General features: G+C 43.4%; 1 protein-coding gene across 1 annotated transcript in view; it reads left to right on the forward strand.

The window, feature by feature from the left end:
- The window catches only part of caska (calcium/calmodulin-dependent serine protein kinase a), a 217,587-nt gene extending 193,502 nt beyond the window's left edge, over positions 1-24,085 (forward strand). The window contains exons 21-27 of the mRNA XM_039817259.1: positions 4,787-4,983; positions 6,723-6,838; positions 15,898-15,978; positions 16,976-17,056; positions 17,165-17,367; positions 18,638-18,721; positions 23,251-24,085. Of these exons, the coding sequence (XP_039673193.1) occupies positions 4,787-4,983; positions 6,723-6,838; positions 15,898-15,978; positions 16,976-17,056; positions 17,165-17,367; positions 18,638-18,721; positions 23,251-23,427 (939 nt within the window). The 3' untranslated portion in view covers positions 23,428-24,085. The remainder of the gene's footprint in view (positions 1-4,786; positions 4,984-6,722; positions 6,839-15,897; positions 15,979-16,975; positions 17,057-17,164; positions 17,368-18,637; positions 18,722-23,250) is intronic.

Below are 24,085 nucleotides of genomic sequence, written 5' to 3' on the forward strand. Positions count from 1 at the left end.
GGCTCTTGCCAGAGGATGTTTGACAAATTTTCTTCATGAATGACTTTCGATCAATTATTTCGATTACCAAAAAAGTTAAGAAGATACATTTTCTGTCGCTCGACTAATTGTTTTAGCCCTATACTCGCCTATCGGATTCATGCCGTGTTTCCTGTGCGTGGTACGACTCCGCTCGACTAGACAATTATTTTTTGGTACCCGTACTTGTCTGTTTTCGTTTTCCACTGCAGATGGAACCCGTCAGGGTAGGCGGGATGCTCAGCTGATCCCCCTTAGCGACGCCGAATGAAACTACCGTGGCATCATTTTTGAACGCGACACTCTCTGAATCTTTTTATCGGCAACCAAACAGAGGGACGTCTGCACTTCGTCACTTGGACGCCGTAGTTTTGCAGGCAGGGTATTATAATTAGCACCATCTACCAGCCAAATGCTGGTAAAATATGCAAGTGGCTGGTAGATTTGATTCACTCACCAGTCAAAAAACAATAGTAATCTATTGAGTGGCTGGTAAAATTGGAACATTCACTAATCTTTTGGCTGGTGGACCAAAAAAGTAATTTTTGGACCCTGTTTGCGGGCTGCCATTTTTATAAATCTGGGTTGAGTGAATAAAGAAATTGCAGACGCTGTTGACTGCAGCTTGGCTATTTAAAAATGGCGGGTTTGTGCAGGATGCCCCGTGAGTAGTCTCGCTTTGCCAGACCTTCCTCTTCTTCCTGCGGAGGAAGGTCATTCCGGGATTGGAGAAAAACCTGCTCTGGTTTATTGGTATTTCTTTAAACCAATCACAATCGTCTTGGACGGTGCTAAGCGCCACACGAAGCAACGCTGCCTCTGCAAAATAGCCTCAGGAAGGAACTTGTTTTGGTGGAACGTGTGTACGTTCAAAAGTAGTTTTAGTCGTGCAACAGAAAACTCAGATAGGACAGATAGTCTAGCTAGCTGTCTGGATTTACCCTGCAGAGATCTGAGGAGCAGTTAACCATAGTCCTCACAAATCCACCGGAGGTTAGAACGCCAACACAGAGACAGAGGAAGGTAATGGACCTCGATCGAAAAGACATGCATCCGGCGGAATTTCCTACGGCACCGGAGCAATCCCGGTAGTGGAACGTCGTGGATGTAAACTACCCCGTGAGTGACTGTTCTCTCTGACCAATCAGTGGTCTGCAGCGTTTTAACTAGGGATGCACCGAATATTCGGCCACCGAAAATTTCCGGCCGAAAATGGCCCAAAAGGGCATTTTCGGCCGAAATACCTTTATCACCGAAACAATACGGCCGAAAATGTTGTGATGACGCAAACAGAAAACGCGACCTGCACGTGTGTCAGTACCCGATCCGTTCCACCTGCAAAGCGTCTCCTAAGCAAAGAGGTTGAGACGGACCACGGAGTGAAAACAATGAAAAGTGCTCTTAGAGTCTGTCAGCACACGTTTCAGTGAGATCTATTCGGATCCTCTGCACTTCATCGCGACTGTACTTGATCCGCGTTATAAAGACCATTACTTGGATGCGGAAATAAAGCAGAGCGCGAGCGAAATGATCCAGGCGCGATGGATGCGGAGAACCCGCGTGGAGACGGAGACGGAGCAGCGCCCAGCGCAGGAGGAGATCAGAGCGCAGAAAAAAAGACTGGTCTCGCTGCACCAGATGAGGGGCATGCACCCTCGTTGTCTGATATGTTCAGTGAAATCCTGCAAGAAAGTGCCTCAATTAATAATAATAATAATAATAATAACAATAGGTAAGCTATTCTGTTCTTAGGCTACTGTATACTGTATGTGACTATCAGATTGTAGCCATATTTCTGCTAGATATATTTTTAATTAAACTTTAATATTAATTTATACAATTGCAATGCCTTGATTTTAGTAAAGTTAGTACACAGTCATAGCCATAAATGCAATGGTACTAATAATTGGCTTAATTTCTTTCGGTGTTTCGGTTTCGGTTTTCGGTTTCGGCCAAGAATTTTCATTTCGGTGCATCACTAGTTTTAACTCCACCTTGTAGAATCGGCTCAGCTTGATTAGAACCTCGAACGAGGAGGTACCTTAAAAAGAGTACCAGGTGCTATCCACGAACGAAATGCGAAAAATAACCGTTCTAATGTAAAAAAAAAAAAAATCTGAACTGAACTGGGTGGAAACGTGTCTTTACTTACTGACATATGTAAGTAATAATAACTAACTGCAATAAAACTTAACAATAAAACCCAAAATGGAGTGATTTGGTTTCGGCCAGACTCTTTTCCCGGGTCAAGTCTCTGTTTCTGGAACTGAGAGTTCTTATTAAAACCTCTACTGGTGTTTTCTTACCGTCATATTAAAGGGAATACACTGACTCAATACGTGTGGCGGCCGTTTGTGTCATCCGCCTGACAGTGTAGCCCTCCACTTCCAACTTTATGTTTGGTAATAACGGCACAGGCATTGTTGAACCCTGCAGAGTCTAGAGATTATACCCTAACCACTGATCAGATATCAATTTATGGGGAACTTCTACCTCATGCCATGAAGAATTGTGTGTCTGTATAACAATCCCCCAAAACAGTCATCTCATCCCATCACTGTTTTTGTGTTGCAGGGTTCAAAATTAACTTTTTGGTCCATCAGCCAATTGGCTATAGTGAATGTTCAAATTTTACCAGCCACTCAATAGATTACAATTGTTTTTTTGGCTGGTGAGTGAAGAAAATCTACCAGCCACTTGCATATTTTACCAGCATTTGGCTGGTAGATGGTGCTAATTTTAAACCCTGTGGGTGCACTAGGGCTGCGACTAACGATTAATCAAGGAGTTGTTTGAAAAATGGTGAAAAATGTGGATCAGTGTTTCCCAAAAGCCAGTCATCTTGGGCTTTGGGAAACACTGATTACACACTTTTAACCGGGAAAGTCTAGAGCAACAAAGATTAATCGATCAATTGTCAACTATTAAATTAATCGACAACTATTTTGATACAGTAATCGGTTTGTCATTTTTTAATAAATAAAGGTAAAAATGATCTGATTGATCTATAAAAATGACACTCTCTGCTCTTCATTACTCTGCAGACTATCCGTGCAGTTTGCCTTTCTACGGCTGCGACTAACGATTCTTTTCATTGTCGATTAATCTGCCGATTACTGTCTCGATTAATCATTTAGAGTTTGGTCCGTAAAAATCTCAGAAAATGGTGAAACATGGGGATCGGTGTCAAGACAACGTCCTCAAATGTCTCGTTTTGTCCACAACTCAAATATATTCACTATACTGTCACAGAGGAGAGAAGAAACTAGAACAATATTCACATTTAAGAAGCTGAAATCAGAGAATTTTTTTCAAACCGATTAATCGATTATCAGAATAGTTGGCGGTTACTTTAATAGTTGACAACTAATCGGCTGATCTTTGCTGCTCTGGTGTGCACCTTCCTGACACATACATATCATCAGTGTCCTCTGAGATAATCCGACATTACCCACCCAACATCTTACCATCTCATCTTTTAATGTGGCCTCGGAGGATCTTGTGATTGTACCGACAGGCGATCCTGCCAGCAGAGGGCAGCAGAGCCAAGCCGGGCAGCCAGCCTCTCAGTTGGCACAGCTTGTTCTCAGTGTACTTAAATTGACTCGTAGTTTATAAAAGGTTTGACAGGACGTAAATATTTAAAGTGTTACGAGGGTTAGACTACTTTCTGTCGCTCCAAAAGAGGAGTTGTACTTCGTTGTCCTGTCTCGCCACCATCAACAACCCCCACCCACCTTCCTCCACCCCTCCACCAAGCTCGCCCACCATACTGCTGTTCAGACATTGCATAGCCGTTTCTGCTGCATGATGTGTGTGATGCTTTCAAATCCTAGATTGTATCCAGACCTCCAATCAAGGACAAAATGTCTGTAAAGGTAAGAGACAGCCTCTCCCATCCCCTCCCAAAAACAAACCGAAAACACGTCTACACTTTTTGTCCCAGACACTTTTCAACCGATCACTTTCACGCGCTGAGTGTCGACCGTAAATCGGCAACAAACAAACATCTGTGTGGTTAAAAATGGAATAAAGCAGGATAATGACTGTTGTTTTTGAACTAACTGACACATAGACAATGCCTGTGCCGTAATTACCAGTGTGTTGCAAGGCTCATTAAAAGCCCAGCAGTGTCTGGAGAAAGCCCTTCCTTGGAAACCAGTTTCCAACCTGGCAACCAAAAAAAAAATAACACATCCCCCGAGAGTCCACTGCTCATTACTTCAGCTGCCACGATATGCAAAAGTGCACCATCTAGCCACTCTTATCTTCCTCGTTGTCTGGTAAATTTCTCTTTCTTTAACCTTTCTCGGTACCTCTCCCAACACTCGCATCACTTGCCTCTTTCAGTTGACACAAACCACAAACCATAGTCTCGCATTTGCACATGTACGTTGTCCACAGCAATCCCACCAATCGGTCCCAAAACGTCCCAGTTAGAGAGGAAATGCCCTAAACATATTCTTTGTAAATCTTCACAATCATTCACCAAAAGAACCAAGCAGGCCTAACTTGTTGCATCATCCAACTGTTCTTCAAACTTGCCATTTTTAGCGTGTAGCTCGCTAGCTCGAAGTTTGTTGTCGTTTCCCGAAGCGAAGGGATTTTGAGAACGGCAACACAGAGAGAGCGGAAGGGGCCAGACATCCAGATGTCCGGCTTTATCCTGGAAATGTACTTGTACTCCAGACTACACAAACGCCCCCACCACCGCCATTTCATCTCGTAGTCAGCTGCGTCCTCGTAACATCTGCGCTTTCCGCCACAGATCTACGTGAGGGCTCAGTTCGAATACGACCCCTCCAAAGACGAACTCATCCCCTGCAAGGAGGCCGGCATTCGCTTCCAGGTGGGCGACATCATCCAGATCATCTCCAAGGACGACCACAACTGGTGGCAGGGCAAACTGGAGAACACCAAGAATGGCACAGCGGGTCTCATCCCGTCGCCAGAGCTGCAGGAGTGGTGAGGGGGAAAAAAACGCACACTGATTATAGCAATCAGACGAGGGTACACAGAGTTCAACGTTAAGGTTTTTGTCACTTTTTTTTGTCTTTCACTTTGGGCAAGTGAAAAAGACAAATGACAATTTTTACTGGCCCCTATACAAATTGTTGTCTTTTGAAAAGAACATTTTTAAACATATAACCCTTGTGTTGTCTTCCTGTCAACCATGAAAAAGATATTAGCTTTTTTTCAGTTTTTTTTTTTTTTTTTATTACGTTTTTTCTTCAATGTTTTTCATTTTTATTACTTTATTTAGTGACATTTTTCCGATGTGTCACTTTTACAATGTTTCAGGCGCTCTTTTTGGTGCTTTTTCATTGTTTTTTAATGTTTTCTTCCGGTGTTTTTGACGTTATTTTTTCATATTTTTTTGTCGTTTTTCCCAACAATTTGTCCTTTATTTATTTTTAACATTTTCTGCACTTATTTCGACGTCCGATATTGTCTGATACCAAAAAAACTTTGAAAACGAGTCAAATTCGACCCGAGGACATGTGGGTTAAACAAATGTTGAACATAACCTGTCGAAAAATGTCCAAAAGAACCTTAGAAAAAAAGGAAGAAAACTTCAAAAGCATCAAAAGTGTAATTTTTTTCCCCGAAAAAAATCGAAAGCATATCAAGCACCAAGTCAATTCTTGATTGGCCAATGACACATTCAAATCATTCAACAGGCGTTCTCTGACGGCTGCAAGAGAACAAGAACGTCATTTATGGCACGCGATGCCGTAACGGGCAAGTGGGTCGTTATAGTTACTTGCCCGATGTGGGGTTTTGCTTGCCCCGGGTCATCGGGCAACTCTTACTGTTCAACCCTGGTACATAGAAACCATTCCTCCACAGTAGTAGGGGGTGGGAATCACCAGAGGCCCCAATATGTGATATTATTGTGATTTTAGACACAATTTTCTGCCATATATTACAAGTTATCACCTTTTTTTTAACTTCAAATAAGGTCCCTAAATGAAAACTTTGACTCCGGAGAACTTTGTTTTATTATGAGAAGTAGCAAAAAATTGTTAATTTTTAATTTTATTGTCCTGTCTACGAGGACCCTATTTTATGATTTCTTCTGGCTGGATGATTATTAAAAAATTTAGTTGTGCTTGGAGAAAGGAGCCTTTTTTGTAGCAGATTCTATTTGCCAAGCTCTGGAGAGATCAAGCTGTAAAAATAACTTCTCATTTTGTGAAACGTAATGAAATATTTGAACACTGGAACTGACATTTTGGGGTCTTATGAACCCATGAGGGTTGGGCACTTTGTATGCTAACCCTGATATGTTGAGAACCTGAAATCACCACGACAGCTCTCCTCCACAATAATCAAAACTGGGCTTTTTTTTTTTTTGGACGTTTTTTGTCTCTGTTTTTCGTCCATTTTTTCCGATGTTTTTGTGGTTTTTTTCAAAGTTTCTGTCACCTTTTTGAGGGTTTTGTTTAAAACTTTTTGTCGTTTTTATTTATTTTTTTGACATTTGATGTTTTTGCTGCTCTTTTCGAGTGTTTTTGCAAGGTTTTTGACGCTTCTTTTTTCGATGTTTTTGTCGCTTTTTTCAATCCATGCAGAAATGTCCTGGGACCGCCCTTGGAGATCTCTACCTCCCCAATGTTGAACCCAAAGTTACGCCCTTGCCTCCACATCTATAATCCTTCAGCTCAACACTGAACCTGACCCTGTTTGTGTGTTTGTGTTAGGCGAGTGGCGTGTATAGCCATGGAGAAGACCAAGCAGGAGCAGCAGGCCAGCTGCACCTGGTTTGGCAAGAAGAAGAAGCAGTACAAAGACAAGTATTTGGCAAAGCACAACGCAGGTACACCACTCGCACACACACACACACACAAGTTCATAATCACATGCATGTGCACGCAAAACAACGTGCTGCAGACATCACAGTGCACGTATACATTTTACATAGCATTCACACGAGTGTGAGAGCATGTGTGTGTCCGTGTGTCTGTAGGTGGAACTTGTATGTAACAGGATCTTGTAGCTTTCATGTCCTGTAGCAGAGCCTCGGCAGGAATGACAGGAAGAGATGCCAGCGTAGCAGAAATCTTATACGAGCACACGGCCGATTTAGGGAAATGTGGGCTGCTCACTGATATGTACACCAGGTTCCAGCCGGAAAATCTCTGCATTTTCAGGGCATAGGTTTGAAAGACATGCCTGCTTCTTTCTGTTTGCTCTAAGTTGTGACGCAGAATTTTGATTTAAGCTCCTAACGATCACAAAAACAATACAATCGAGAAAAACAACTATTTTGTGGATGGCTACCTTACCTACACGCCTGTAAACCTATCATCATTTTTTACTATCGAACAACAATTTGGTGGCCCCCTTGCAGCAACTGTGAGGCCAAGTTTTCCTCGTGCTCCCTTTGTTTTGGCCCGCCATGGCATTTGACATGCTCATGCTTCTTCTTCTCTTATTTGAAAGTGCTGTAAAATCCTAAACGTAATGACTAGGAAATGTGCATTTTGTGCAGCTAAAAAAGTACTTCATCTGAGTTTTACGCCAATGTAAGGCTATAGTTACATCGCTTTGTTTTGGGGCTTTTAAGCAGAGTTTTGAGCCATAAGTGATCTCTGTGTATGCAAGTGTTTTTATCTCCAGTAGAAGAACTAACCTCCGTTTAAACTAACACGCCCAAACCAAAATATCTCATCAACATTCTGGTATACCGGACATAAACAAGAGGCAGCGTTTAGACTCGGCCTGTTGCTGGTAGTTTCCATGGTAACGTCAGTAGCTTTAGTCTCAGAGAATGAGACGTCGTGGCCAATAAGACCCAATCAGGACGGAGAAACGTTGGCGTCAGTGTCGGCGTTGCCAAAGGTCTCCGTTTGCGGCCGTTGAGACGGCAACACAACCCCGCAGATTACCAACCACAACGGGTCAGAAGTGTTTCCAAATGTCTCCGGTTTAGGGGCCTGGAAACGCCAGAGCAGGGGGAATGAGAGGGGGAAACACCAGAGCAGGGGGAATGAGAGGGGGAAACACCAGAGCAGTGGGAATGAGGAGGGAAACGCTGGAGCAGCGGGAATGAGGGGGGAAACACCAGGAGCAGGGGGAATGGGGAGGGGGAAACGCCAGAGCAGGGGATGGAGGAGGCAACGCCAGAGCAGGGGGAATGAAGGGAGGCAACGCCAGAGCAGGGGGAATGAGAGGCGGGAAACGCCAGAGCAGGGGGAATGAGAGGGGGAAACACCAGAGCAGGGGGAATGAGAGGGGAAACACCAGAGCAGGGGGAATGGAGGGAAACACCAGAGCAGTGGGAATGGGGAGGAAACGCCAGGAGCAGTGGGAATGAGGGGGGAAACGCCGGAGGCAGCGGGAATGAGAGGGGGAAACACCAGAGCAGGGGAATGAGGGGGAAACGCCAGAGCAGGGGGAATGAGAGGGGGAAACGCCAGAGCAGGGGGAATGAGGGGGGAAACGTCAGAGCAGGGGGAATGAGAGGAGGAAACGTCAGAGCAGGGGGATATGAGAGGGGGAAACACCAGAGCAGGGGGAATGAGGGGGGAAACACCAGAGCAGGGGGAATGAGAGGGGAAACACCAGAGCAGTGGGAATGAGAGGGGGAAACGCCAGAGCAGTGGGAATGAGAGGGGAAACGCCAGAGCAGCGGGAATGAGAGGGGGAAACACCAGAGCAGGGGAATGAGGAGGGGGAAACGCCAGAGCAGGGGGATGAGGAGGGGGAAACGCCAGAGCAGGGGGAAATGAGAGGGGGAAACGCCGGAAGCAGGGGGAATGAGGAGGGGAAAGCGCATGGGAAACAGGAGATGGGGAAACGCCAGAGCAGCAGGGGAATGGGGGGGGAAACGCCAGAGCAGGGGGAATGAGAGGGAAACGCCAGAGCAGGGGGAATGAGAGGGGGGAAACACCAGAGCAGGGGGAATGAGAGGGGGGAAAATATTAGTTTTCAAACCAAAACGTAGCAATGTAAATGTAGCAGTGCGGGTCAACTTCCCTATAAAATCACATACGTCCGTTTTATCTACGAAGAATTTCAAGAATTATGGTATTCTTCAACATTGTTTATTTTTGGCCCGTGGCCTTCCACACAGATACATTTTGCCCGTTCATCTGAAAGAATTTGGGCACCTCTGCTCTAAAGTCACGTTTGATCGGGCAGGATTTACAGTTTTGAGATTCGTCACGCTGGTTGTTTGTAAATGTAATCCGCACGTCACATCTGTGCATGTAGTTTTTCTCCAAAGATTATGGTTTGATATTTGCGTGGGCCGTATGTTTGAGTGCGATAAGCATGTCTTTCAACCTGCCACCATCGACACCTTGGCTGATGTCCATTTCAAAGGTTTTGCGTTAATTTGCAACTCAGAACATAAAGGTATGGAGTCATGAAAGCATGAGTGCATGGGACCCACAGTCACCTGCATCTAATCAGTAGTATTTAATCCACTCATCCCTCATTAAATGTTATTGACAACAGATTAATTAAATAGTTCACAGATCATGTTCATGTTTAACACGTTAATGGTCTCATTCAGGGTTTGTTCGTGCTACCGAGGGCATTGAGATTCTGGCCTTTCCCAGGAATTCTCATCCAAAATCTATTTCCTTCTCCCGAGGAAAAAATTGCTGCGGAAAATCTGGATTTTATTTTTTTTTTTTCAAGTTTTTGCTTGTGTGCGTCTGTGTTCGCGTACAGAGAACAATGGTACACACTGAAACAAATACACCTCCTCCAAACCTCATTTATGAGTTCTGTCATAGCCAAATAAGTACAATTTGACCTTGCAGTCATGGTTATCTTTTGGAATAAACCAATTGAAGAAGCAATTCTGTAAACTTAGCTTTGCACGTGGTTCATCAAGACTGAACCAGACATGCAGGCCTCCATCCCCCACATACATCACTTGTTTACTTTTTTTTAATTCCTGGTCTAAATCAGGAAACTTTACATTATATTTTATCTCAGCAACTAAATTAAACACATGTATTGAGCATAATTTGGATAGTTTGTATTCAGCAAAACTGAGGTATTAAGCAGTGTAATAATTAAGTATTGCTATTGAACTTTCACAAATTTTAACTAATATGAGCAAATTAGAAATGTGTAATAAACACAATTTTATGACCAATTATCTGCTGTTTGAAGTCACACTTAGTTTTCCCGGTAAATGGAGTGAAAACAAATCCCCTGTAAACCTTCAACCCTGACTGATCACGGTCCTCTGCTGCTGCTGCGTGTTATGACCACACAGTGACGTATCACCAGTTAACAACAGCAGTATATAGAGACAGGGCGCGTCATACTGTGTGGGGGGTGTGGGGAGGGGAACAACTCTCCGCTCTCCATTGACTTGTATTGAGTGAAGGTTTTCTCCTCGTCTATTCATATATATTGTCTATATACATATCATCAGCTTAGTGTCTCACCGTTCTCTCTGCTGATTCCTCACGTCTGTTTCCACTCTTGTCTTCATAAAAGCTCCGTTTTTCAGGTCTGCAGCTTATAAAAACTTAAGTTCTGGGTTCTTTACCCTGTTGGTAGTTGATATCACCACACAGCAGCTTTTAGGCATGTTTCTGTTGGTTGCTAGCAGGCGGAATAGACGAGGTGGAAACCTTCACTCAATACAAGTCAATGGAGAGCAGAGAGTTGTTTCCCCCCTCCGGTGTTGGCGGGACTTTAACGTGCTCTGTCTCTATTGTCCATATCCATATTTATCCATCTCCATTGTTGCCACTGTGCACAGCTGCCCAGCGGTTGTGTCTTGCTGTTTGTGTGTAACATTTTTGTAATTCTGCTGTTGAAACCAAACCATGTTATGACCCCTCCTCCTGTTCATCTCTCTCGCTTTCTCCTACTGAACGGCCTCTGTGCATGTAAGTAACAACCAGTGACAGTAAACACCTCCTCTCTTCTCTTCTGCTCTCTCTCTCTCTCTCTCTCTCTCTCTCTCTCCTCTTCTCTCAGTTTACTTTATTAACCCTGTAGATTGAATCAGCTGTCCATGCCAGCGTTTCAGTTTAGTTTCTGTTGATTTGGTCGTAAAACAACAGAAGGCTGACATAAAACTGAAACCACGTAGCTCAGTTTGTGTGTTTCAGATAGTGTGTGCTGTGATGTTCATTTTCTAATCCATGTTTGGTCAACTGTGCTCATTAGCAGACCCAGAAGACACTGAGTATGTTCAGTATGTTTACATGCACACTAATATTCCACTAAGATTCTCAATATGACATTATTCCTAATTTTATACGGGTTATGTAAACAGTTTATTCTATTTGGATATTCAAAAATATAGCATTTTCCCAATTAAGACATGTGTGATGTGTCTGTATTATTCAGGTCTTAGAAGCATTCTTTGGACAAGTATGCAGCGCATTCAGAATCTGCGTCTCAATCAGGGTTTTTTACTGCAGTTTGTGACAGTTTACGGCCTCTCGCCTGTTTACGGTCAGCTCTGTGCGTGGCCATGGTTGTTGTACACAAACCAACCAGTAAACAGTTTGCAGGGCTGCGGTAGAGATGCGTTATTATGGATCCTACGTAACTTCTAGGCAAGTCCCGTCCTAAGAAGCAGCCCGATTGGTTGGGGTTAGGCATTGACCTTGAGTGGTTAAGGATAGCCGATTGGTCGGGGGATAGGACCTGAACAAATGGGGTTCTGTTACCTTGTGTAAGCATCGATGCCTGGTTAATAGTAGCGTGTGAATGCCATTGAAGGGTGCGTCCCTCCTAGGAGTTGCGTGGGTTCCATTATAACGCGGTAGAGATGCCCGGCCGAAAGAAAAGAAGGAGAAACAAAGCTAGTTTTAAACATTATCAAAGACTTGGATATCAACAGGTTTTTAGATATGGATAAACATCACAACGCCGGCCTTTTCAAGAAGGAGGTTGAAGGAAAGAAAGCGGGACGCTGTGTTCGCACGCTCCGACGAGTCCTCCACCGCTGGAACACAAAAAATCCTATTTTGCACAGCTGCAAGTAAACGGGAACATTAGTGGAATTTCCTCTTTCGTGAGCCGTGTAAACAGCTTAGTCGGAATATCGTCTTTTTCAGAATAAACAAAAACCGGAATATTATGTGCATGTGAACAAGTCAGTAATGTAAATAGTCTCCAACATATTCAGTGGGTTCAGTATCTTCCCTTCACCCTGTTCAGCCTGTCACTTTAAAAACAGTCATCACCGTCAGTCCGCAGCCCCCTGTTGCCCGAGAGAACCCAGAGACTTGTGGGTATTGTATTTCGCCCGTCAGCGCCCTGAGATGGTGGCTGCGTGGAGGCTCGTGTTACAGAGGCTGAGAACACGTTGTACAGAGAACAGCTCTGCTCTAACATGGCGTACGCTCCGCACAGCAGACCACCTGCCTCTTTTATTCTGCTCCGTGTTATGCAGAAAAATGCTTTAAAGTCGGACCCAGCATTAACTTTATTTTTATAGAAAAGGAAAACTCGAAAGCAGGAGTCTTCAACGTTTTTTTAAGCCAAGAACCCCTTAACTGAGAGAGACGGAGCAGGGACCCCCCTACTACATACATATATTGTATAAAATTAAGTTGCATATTAAACTGGGCCTACGATAACGTGTGGGCGGCCTAAAGCCTTTATACATATCTTTTTATGGTGCCTTACAATACTAAGCTATTAAAATAATACCTGTTGACATGTTTTACTAAACATACATGTGTCAGAGTGAGTCCTTAGGATTAACTGTATCTCTGGATACCTTTGCAGTGGTTCTCAAACTTTTTTTTTACCCCCTGACCAGCGCAAATCATTTTTGGTTAAAAAAATAAATAAATATATGTAAAGAGACACAATGTCAGCGATAGATTTACTAAACAACAACCTTGTAACTGAAAAAGTTTAAATTGCTACATTTTAAATGTTTAGAATCCCTCGCTACGTTCTTTTATTTGTATATTATAATTACATTATGAATTATGCATGAACTATTTTTAAATTAGCATTTTGCAAAAATCTTGCGTACCCCAATTTAAGAAACACTGCCTTAGAGACAACCTTATAAGGGGCAATTAAGACTGTCTTTTGTTTTTCTTTTCACAAATAGGCTGATTTAAAGGTGCAGTAGGTAAGTAGGAGTGCAGTAGGTCAGTGCAGTAGGTCATATTTGCTGAAACTGACCCTGTGTTCCAGTAGAACTACATGAAGCAGGTCAAAAATCCAGCTCCTCTGGCTCCACCTACAGCCTGTAGTGGGATTTGCAAAACTCCACCGCTCCCTGTTCAGATGCACCAATCAGGGCCAGGGGAGGTATCTAACTGCATGTCGATCACTGTCATGTCATTCATTCTCCCTTGTGGGGGGAGGAGCTTAGGAGACCGTTTTGGGCTTTAGCAGAAAGGGGGGAGGGACTGAGAAGTTGTCGATGTTCAAATTTTTTGGCTAAGTCCTGGATCTTCACAATCCTACCTACGGCACCTTTAAATCTGCTAGTAATAGGTTGGATTCATGTTACACTTATAAATTAACAATACTTTGGTGCCCCTATGGCTCATCAGAGTTGTTGAAGATCTCTGCACTAAAGGTAACCTGTATCCATTGTTCTGGTACTAAAGTTGGGATATACAGGATAAATAATCTGTGCACAGTTGCATACAGTTTTGAGAACGTAAGTTCCCAAGTTACCTTGTGATTTATTTAGAAGAAATAGTTTTTACCGTAGAAATAAAATGGATAGAAAGGCCATTGAACTGTTTCCCTTGGTCATTTACATGGTAAACACATTTTATTTCTATGGTTGTAACTTAAATCAAGTCCTTATGAAAGATTTAAATCAATAAGGTAGAATTAAAACTATTAGTCGATATATATTGTTAATCAATTTCAGTCATTTCTCCAGCAAGTTTCTGGTTCCAGCTTTTCTAAAGTGAGCCTTTGATGCTTTTCTTTGTCATATCTGAATATAATAATATAATAATATAGTAAACTGAATATTTTTGTGTGTTAGACTGATTGTTGGATAAAACAAGCCATTTGAATGTGCCACCTTGAGCTTTGGGAAATCATTATGGGAATATTTTACTAATATACGGAAGCCCTTGAGAGGCAAGTGAGAAAAAAGAAATGTGATGATCCATTTTCTAAGTCTTCCTCTATATTTGTTTTCACTACCGCTATCTAACGTTGATTAAAATACGTTTTCTAGCCAATGTAAAGACATGACAGTAATGTTTCTTAACGTGCTAACACATAATATATGTACCATGTGTTCGATCAAGAAAACAATTTTAGATTAATTGATAATGAAAAGAATTGTTCATTGCATGCAAATACTGTTTGAGATTCTTGATTCATTTGGTCCATAAATAATTTATCAAAAGCCCAAGCTGGAATATTCAAAACATTAGTTTAGTCTGACAAAAATTAAGCAGCAAATATTCACATTTTAGTTGCTGGAACCATTGATTTTCTGTTCGTTCGATTAATGAATGAATTAAGTTATTTGTTCATCTGACAACACCGGTCCTTTTTTCTCAATCTAGTTTGGCTCCTTTTTCACAAAATAGTTATTTTTGCATCACTATAAAGACAGAAACATCAGTGAGGTTTAATTAAAGGGTAACTAGCGTTTTTTTCAACCTGTCTAAATGACTGATGGGAACAACAATCTTTGACATTGGTCCAGTATTAAGTGAGATCGCTGCAGTCGGCAGCGGCGAAACAAGCTACAATATAAGTTAATAGGACAACTGTCCAGCTTGTATTTACCTTCACAAAAGTGCTCTTTTTGCCGCTGACAGACTCAGATTAATATTCTAAGTGTCTGACAACATTATGGAAAGGATTTCTAAGGAGGTCGACCTTTCTGTTAAAGAGTAAGATCCTTTTTTAAACATAAAAACATCTGCGAAATTGTCTTCCCTAAACCCACCAGACTCCATGTAAATAAACAGTTATTTTAGCATCGTAAAACACACTTCATTCAAAGTCGACCGAAACAAAATAAAACTATGAAAAGTCATTTTTGGGTCGTCTTTTCACTTTTCCAACCTTCACAACTCTAGTTTTGGTTGAAATGAACAAATAGTTTACTGATTTACATGTGAAAATATGTTTGCTCTATACACGCTAAAAGTATTGTTTTTTTAAATGGAGTCTGGTGGGTTTAGCGCCGGCGACTTAAGAGCTGTTTCTGGTTAGGACTATCTCTGAAGGGATCCTTTCCATAATGTTGACACTTAGAATATTAATCTGAGCCTGTCAGCGGCAAAACAAGCACTTTTAGTGAACCAAATTGACAATTTCAAACGTTGTTCATATCAGTCACTCACACACACAAACATATGTGTCCAGGTTGAAAAAAACGGTTCCCCTTTAATGGCAAATGTCATTGCTGTGGAGACTTTTGAGTGGTCCTGCTGGACTCAAAAACACACAAATATCCTTCACTTCTAATGGGGTTGTTTCTTTAAGCAGTGTTTATGCAACCAGGCCCACATGTTACTACATGTCATTATACTTTTAATTATTATGGTTAAATTAAATAACATTTCCACACCAGCTCTGCTGGGTTTTATCGGCACATGAGCCTCTCGTGAACCGTTTTCTCACTGGATGAGTTTCTGCCTGTCGGATTTATTTAATCTCCGAGCACCGAGGGTTATTTTAAATGAGTCATCGTTCAGATCATCTCAGCTCTGCCAGTTGTCGTTTCCCCTCACTGTTTTGACATTAGGGTTAGGGGCTTGCTGCGAGGGAGACTCTTATTCTGCTTTTTTCATTTTATAAGTGACCCACCTTCCTCCTCTCTTCCCCACATAGTCCCCAGATGTGTTTCTTGTTCCCCTCTCACTGCTGTTTGTCCTGACACACTCTTCTCCACACACATCCTCTCACTCCGTTTCTCTCTCTCTCTCTCACCTCCAGTGTTCGACCAACTAGACCTCGTCACGTATGAAGAGGTTGTGAAGCTTCCTGCTTTCAAGAGGAAAACGCTAGTTTTGTTAGGTAAGTTCTGCCGAGTGTAGCGGCAGAGACGGCAGTTGTCCACTGCCACGCCTCTTTAGGAGACTGGGGGCCCTATTTTACCGATCTAAGCGCACGCCGTGAAGCGCCTGGCGCAGGTGCATTTAGGGCGGGTCCAAATCCGCTTTCGCTAGTTTGACGGCAGAAAAAAGGGTCAGTGCGCCGGGCGCGTGGTTAAAAAGGGTTGTACTTAGTGTCTTCATTAATTCATAGGTGTGTTTTGGGCGTAATGCAATCAACCAATCAGAGATCATCTCCCATTCCCTTTAAAAGCCAGGCGCGTTTGGACCTTGGAGCATTAGATGGGAGAAATTCCCACACATTGGACCTTTTTAAGTCTTTTAGCGGTGTTAATATCCAATGTTAGCAGAATAAAATATTATAAAATGATTAATAAATTACGCAAACTACAATGTTCACTACGCTTTCGAATAAGGCCACGCCCATTTAGGAGACAGGAAGTGTGTCTGCTTTCATCAGGCCCCCCAATGAAGAGCGCCGGGCTTTAAAGCCTATTTGACATAGCGGCCAAGTGGTGACCTTACAATTTCTGGGCGTGTCGTGTGAAACCGACTGTTCTCAGAATCAGAAAGGGTTTTTATTGCCAAGTACGTTTTTTAACACATACAAGGAATTTGTTTTGGTGACTCACACGACGAAAGAGACGTCTGTAAATCAGTGGAGACATTGTTTTGAACGGGGCTCGGCCTCGAACGCTGTATCCAGGTTTTATTATATACATCCCTTGGTTTTATTGTAATGCTTTAGTTAAAGAAATGTTTGGTATAAGAAAGAAATGGGCATGCCTGCCTCCATAAGTGACCTCACTAACTGACTGTTAGTTAAGTGACTGTGTGTGTGTGTGTGTGTGTGTGTGTGTGTGTGTGTGTGTGTGTGTGTGTGTGTGTGTGTGTGTGTGTGTGTGTGTGTGTGTGTGTGTGTGTGTGTGTGTGTGTGTGTGTGTGTGTGTGTTTTTCAGGTGCCCATGGAGTGGGCAGAAGACACATCAAGAACACACTCATCACCAAACACCCCGACAGATTTGCCTACCCCATCCCACGTATGTCCCCAGATTAAAATCCTCCAGAGAAACTCTCTGATCAGCCCCGTCTTGATACGTGGGGAAGAGTAAACGCTCTCTGTGTGTGTGTCCCCCCGTGTCCCACAGACACAACCAGACCTCCGAAGAAGGACGAGGAGAACGGGAAGAACTACTACTTTGTGTCCCACGACCAGATGATGCAGGACATCAGCAACAACGAGTACCTGGAGTACGGCAGCCACGAGGACGCCATGTACGGCACGCGGCTGGAGACCATCCGCAAGATCCACCAGCAGGGACACATCGCTATCCTGGACGTGGAACCTCAGGTGGGGGGGGGTGTGTGAGACTGTGTGTGTGTGTGTGTGTGTGTGTGTGTGTGTGTGTGTGTGTGTGTGTGTGTGTGTGTGTGTGTGTGTGACTCCGGTGTGTGTGTGTGTGTGTGAGACTGTGTGTGTGTGTGTGTGTGTGTTTGTGTGAGACTGTGTGTGTGTAGACTGTGTGTGTGTGTGTGAGACTGTGTGTGTGTGTGTGTGTTTGTGTGAGACTGTGTGTGTGTGTGTGTGTGTGTGTGTGTGTGAGAGACTGTGTGTGTGTGTGTGTGCGCGCGTGCGTGACTGTGTGTGTGTGACTCGGTGTGTGTGCAGATATAAAAACACTTTGTGTGCATGCGTGTTTGTGTGTGTCCGTGCGTGTGTGCATGCATGTTTGTGTGTGTGTGACTCTGCATGCGTGTGTGTGAGACTTTGTGTGTGTGTGTGTGTACGCATGCGTGTGTTTGGCGTGTGTGTGTGACTGTGTGCGGCATGTGTGTGACTGTGTGTGTGTGTGACTGTGTGTGACTGTGTATGTGTTTTTGTGTGCGCGTGGGTTTGTGTGTGAGACTGTGCGTGTGACTGTTTGTGTGCGTGTGTGTGTGACTCTGTGTGCGTCGTGTGTGTGAGACTGTGTGTGTGTGTGTGTACTCGGTGTGTGCAGATATAAAAACACTTTGTGTGCATGCGGTTTGTGTGTGTGTGTGTGTGTGTGTGTGCGTGTGTGTGTGTGTGTGTGAGACTGTGTGTGTGTGTGTGTGTGACGCGCATGCGGTGCGTGACTGTGTGTGTGTGTGTATGTGTGTGACTGTGCATGCGTGTTTGTGTGTGCGGTGTGTGCGGCGTGGGTTTTGTGTATGAGACTGTGTTGCGTGTGACTGTTTGTGTGTGTGTGTAGTGACTCTGTGCGCGTGTGTTTGTGAGACTGTGTGTGTGTGACTCCGTGTGTGTGCAGATATAAAAACACTTTGTGTGCATGTGTTTGTGTGTGTGCGTGTGTGTGACTGTGCATGTGTGTGTGTTAGACTGTGTGTGTGTGTGTGCGTGTGCGCGCGCGGTTGTGACACTCTGTGCGTGCATGTGTGTGACTGTGTGTTTGTGTGTGACTGTGCATGCGTTTTGTGTGTGCGTTGTGTGCGTGGTGTGTGTGTGTGTGTGTGCGTGTGTGTGTGACTCTGTGTGCGTAGCGTGCGTGTGTGTGACTGTGTGCATGTGTGTGTGTGAGTGACTCTGTGTGTGTGCAGATATAAAAACACTTTGACGTCTAACACCTGTTCTCCATCAGGCCCTGAAGGTCCTGCGGACAGCAGAGTTTGCGCCGTACGTCGTCTTTATTGCCGCACCAACTATCACGCCGGGCATCAACGAGGTAAGAACGCACCGAACACACTCGGAAGACGATGAAAGTTAGGATACGGCTGCAGAGGTTCTGCTTTTTTCTTATTCACTAAACCTCATGATTTAAAGCTGTAGAGCACAACCACGTCCGTTCCATTCCAGCTGTTACCAGATGAGATGCTCCAAAGCTAACTAAGACTCTCAGCTCCACTCAGCTCTCTCTGGATCTCTCAGTACGACTCCGTTTACTAAACGGCAGTGATGCCACGTAACGCGTTACTTATAACGCGTTACTCTGATCTGAGCACTTCTTTCAGTAACGAGTAATCTAACGCGTTACCATTTCCAAACCAGTAATCAGATTAAAGTTACTTATCCAAGTCACTGTGCGTTACTATTTGTCATTTTCCTTAGTAAAATTATATATTTTAGCTTTCTTCTTGCGTCTCGGGGAGTGAAGTCACGTATGCGACAAGTCACGTTTTCAGCATGAGGACAGTTCACGTTTACCACACAGTGACACAAACGTAAACAACGATGGAGGGAGGAGAGAGATGCGCGCTTTCTAGCTGGAAATCCAGTCACTATTTTGAGTTTGTGTCGGCTAAAGACGGCAATATTAAGGTTGGTTGTACACTCTGTGCTGGTGGCGACTACATCAAATTTGAAGAAACATTTGGAGCGCAGCTCTGCAGTCAAACTTATAGAGCAAGTCCCACCAGGTGGAGCGAAGCAGAGAGCAGGAGGTCCCCCACCACCCGAACAACAAAAGCTGGACTTTGGTGCAAAACCAGTAAGTGGGGGAGAGTTGAAGAAGTTGGTCTGGCAGTATGTTGTAGAGGAAATGCTGCCCTTAAATACGGTGGACTCGCTCTCTTTCGTGCCATAATAAACCAGATCCTACTACTGACAATGCCGAGCTGCCTCACAGTAAACCGGTTGTCATTTTTATGTTGAGGATGTGGGGGTGTTGTCGGCAGTTGCTGAATGTAACTAATAAAGTAACTTGTAATCTAACTTTGTTACTTTTAAAATCAAGTAATCTGTAAAGTAACTAAGTTACTTTTCAAAGTAACTGTGGCAACGGTCCGGCGACTTTCACTCACAGAAACTCGAGTGATGCGTTTTACTCAGAGGGGGAAAGTAACTAAATTACAATTACTTGCGTAACTGTAATTGAGTAGTTTTGTTTTGTGTACTTTTACGTTTTAGAGTAGATTTTAAAATCTGTAATTTTACTTTTACTTAACCCTCCTGTAGTCCTCGGGTCAAATTATAATTTTTTTTTATATATATCAGAACTTTTTCTTTCAACCAAATTGCCCCAAAAATAACCTGCATGGTTCCATACAACGTTCTGTGCAAGTAAAATGAGTGACCAGTTGAATTTTGGATGTTTTATTCAGTTTTATAGCATTTTATTTTAAAGTTTCAAAACAGTGACTCAACTTTGATGGTCTGTGATTATCCATCAACATGTGTTCCTCTGATATTAACATTTTAAAATAATTCATAATTTCTTTTCTTTCTTTTTTTAACTATAAAAACAATGGGCATAATTTCATATAAAATGAGGTGTATTGACCATGAATTAAAAAATCTGTGTAAAACTAGTGGCAATAAGTTGGTGTCTGGCTAAGATAAGATATACTTTATTCTCCCCGAAGGGAAATTAGTTTTGGCTAGTCCACACTCCCATTCCTGGATGGGAGAACAACGTGTTCTGGTTTATCGGCATTTCTTTAAAGGAACACGCCGACGACTTTGAGTCCATGAAAAGCGCTATATAAATTCAATTTATTATTATTATTATTATTATTGGGAAATTAGTGTATTCACCGTAACCCCCAGAGTATGACAAGTCGATACATACCCTTCTCATCTCCATGCGTGCTGTAACGCTGTCTGATGGCTCCAGCATTAGCTTAGCCTAGCACAGATCCTGCAGGTAACTGGTTCCAACTAGCCTACTGCTCCCATTTGAATTAAGTGAAAATAAAAAAACATCAACATGTTCCTATTTACATGTTGGATGTATTGAAGGGCAGCGTAAAAACAACGTAACATGAGACACAGCTGTCTCCTATCCAGAATAAACCGGGAACTATATTCTCAGACAGGCTTGCTGCGAGCATATCACCCGCCCAAGTACTATATTCTTCCGCCTGAGAATATAGTTCCCGGTTTGTTTACGGTTAGAAGATGGCTGTGTCTCATGTTACGTTGTTTTTTGTACACGCTGTGACTCTACAAATCACAACATGTAAACAGGAACATGTTGGTGTTATTTTGTCACTTATTGGGAGCAGTAGGATTACTGGAACCATTCACCTGCCTGTTCTGTGATGGGCTGATGCCGCTGGAGACGTCAGACAGCGTTACAGCACGCACGGAGATGAGAAGGGTATGTATCGACTTGTCTAACTCTGGGGGTTTACGGTGAATAAGCTAAATTCCCAATAAGTCGGCGTGTTCCTTTAAACCAATCACAGTCGTCTTGGGCGGCGCTAAGCTCCAGACGGAGCCACGGTGCCTCTGCTAAATAGCCTCTGGAAGGAACTTGTTTTGGTGGAACATGTGCACGTTCAAAAGTAGTTTTAGTCGTGCGACAGAAAACTCCGATTGGACAGATAGTCTAGCTAGCTGTCTGGATTTACCCTGCAGAGATCTGAGGAGCAGTTAACCATAGTCCTCACAAATCAGCCGGAGGTTAGAACCCCAATACAGAGACAGAGGAAGGGGACGGACATCCGGTCATGAAGAGGGACATCCGGCGGAGCAATCCCAGAAGTTGAACGTGGTGGATATAGATATAGATGTAGACTACTACTGTAGCAACTGCGTGGAGAAGGGGTGGGGTTGCGTCATGTGGACGCGCCGGCAATGTTGTCGTCATTACTTAGAATTCAGACAGAAACTACGCACTACAGCTTTAATGACATGTTGAAATCTGCAGTCAGTATGTGAAGCACTGCTATCCCACAGCAGCCTCTCTCTCTCTCTCTCTCTCTCTCTCTCTCTCTCTCTCTCTCTCTCTCTCTCTCTCTCTCTCTGTGTCTGCGCTGCACTCGTGTCTCATTCCTCTCTGCACTGCTCTCTCTCTCTTTATGTTTGCATGCTGCATGCTTTTCTTTCTTTGGCTCTCCTGTCAGACGCCCAGGTGGTGTCGAACGCTGCCAGTAAGTAAAGCCTAGCAGGATGGTGACTAGTGTTATTTATAATCGTGTGTGTGTGTGTGTGTGTGTGTGTGTGTGTGTGTGTGTGTGTGTGTGTGTGTGTGTGTGTGTGTGTGTGTGTGTGTGTGTGTGTGTGTGTGTGTGTGTGTGTGTGTGTGTGTGTGTGTGTTCCCTGCCATATGCTTCTTTGTATCTAGTGCAGTGTTTCTCAAATGGGGCTACTTTGGAGTACGTGAGAGTTTTGCAAAAATTCTAATTTTAAAATATGTCACGCATAATTCCTAAAATAATCATACTATAATAATGAATGAATTAAGTGATGGATTCTAAACATTTGTAATGTAGCATTTCAAGGTTTTTGTTAAAAAAAAAAATAAGGTTGTTGTTTAGTGAACCTATCACTGCTGGCGCTGTATTGTGCCTCTTTAAATGGACTTTTTTTTTCTACCAAAAATGCAATTCAAAGAGGGTACAATATTAAAAATAGTTTGAGAAACACTGCTCTAGTGGTTAGTCGCCTTCTGTGTTTTTTTTCCATTCACTTCCTCTGCTGCTGAGTGAGGGCCCTTACACCCTGGGGATAGCCAGTGTTCTGAAGTAGTAGTGTAGATGTAGATCTACACTACTACTTCAGTTTAAAAACAAATATCTTTTGCTACGTTCACACTACTGTGGCGTTTCCGAGCCCCTAAAACGGAGACATTTGGAAATGCTGCAGCCCCCGTTTTGGTTGTAAAACTTACTGACTTATCTGTCCTTTCAGTAACAGTTCCACCTCGTCCTCGCTCCAAGCTGATACATCCCTGCTCTTACTTTTCACCGTTGTTGTTCTTTCTCCAAAGTAGTTTCTGTATTTTCAACTTCTACGTCCATGATTTCCAACCGCGGAGTAACGTCTGACAATCTGCTTCCTGTTCACACCGGCACGCACATGCCCAGTGTGTGTGAACGGTCGTGTGATATTCAAGATTCAAAATCCTTAATTAATCCCACAATGAGGACATGCCCACTGTTGCAGCAGCAAGGGATAGGAGGGGGGGAAAGTACAAGACACAGATATACAAACAATACATATAAGTAAAGAGATTAAATAATAAAATAGTTTAGGTTTCTAGTTTAGGAATCTAGATATGTATGCCTCGTCAGACGTGTTAATATGGACGAAGATTAGTTCAGCTACTGGAGCTAAAACGCTTGTGTGGACGGAGGTCATTTTAGTCACAAAACGCCACTTAGAAATGAAAAGGTAGTCGTGTGGATGTAGCCTGTGCTGAGTGAGGGCCCTTACACACTGTGTGTGGTCTTAAAATGTTGTCTTTCAGTCCTGTGTGCGCTCTCTCACCCTTCTCTGCTCCTCCTCCTCCTCCTCCTCCTCCTCCTGCAGGACGAGTCTCTCCAGCGGCTGCAGAAGGAGTCTGAGATCCTGCAGACGACCTACGCCCACTACTTCGACCAGACCATCATCAACAACGAGATCGACGAGACCATCAGGCACCTGGAGGAGGCCATCGATCTGGTGTGCTCCACCAGCCAGTGGGTCCCCGTGTCCTGGGTGTACTGACCGACACCTCGGACAAACTCCCCAAAACACACACAAATGAACTATTAACTGAAAACCCATGGGACACCCCTCTCTCTCTCTCTCTCTCTCTCTCTCTCTCTCTCTCTCTCTCTCTCTCTTTCTTTCTTTCACACGCGTTTCTGTGAAAGCGGCCACAAAGCATTCAACAGAAATCCTCCCCCCCCCGAAACGACGCACACACACAACCTGCGGCGGACAAAACTACCGGACCCTGACAGACGACCTAGTCATAGTGATGTATAAAAAAAAACAAAAAACAGAGTTTAAACAAAAAGTGCATATTGTCATGTCTGTACTAGCTAGGAGGCAACATTTTTGTAGATGTTTGTTTTAAAGAGACAGTACTGCGTCCCGTCCTCCCATCACATTGTGGCTCTGTCGGGTGTTGTCGTACTAAAAACCATCCGTAGAAAAGATGCTGTCAGGGTTTTCTGTCTCTCGGTGGACGGACTTCAAAAGCACACACACAAACCGCAATGTCTTCTCGTCTAGAGATCGTCATTATATATTCTTTCTTGTTCCTTTCTTAAAGTGTAACTAATGTTTTTTTTTTCAACCCGGACTCTATTTTCCTATGTCTTTGTGTCTAAGTGACTGATGGGAACAACAATCTTTGAAATTGGTCCATTATTAAGCG

The sequence above is a fragment of the Perca fluviatilis genome, chromosome 12 (genome assembly GCF_010015445.1).
Source record: "Perca fluviatilis chromosome 12, GENO_Pfluv_1.0, whole genome shotgun sequence".
Classification (NCBI taxonomy): domain Eukaryota; kingdom Metazoa; phylum Chordata; class Actinopteri; order Perciformes; family Percidae; genus Perca; species Perca fluviatilis.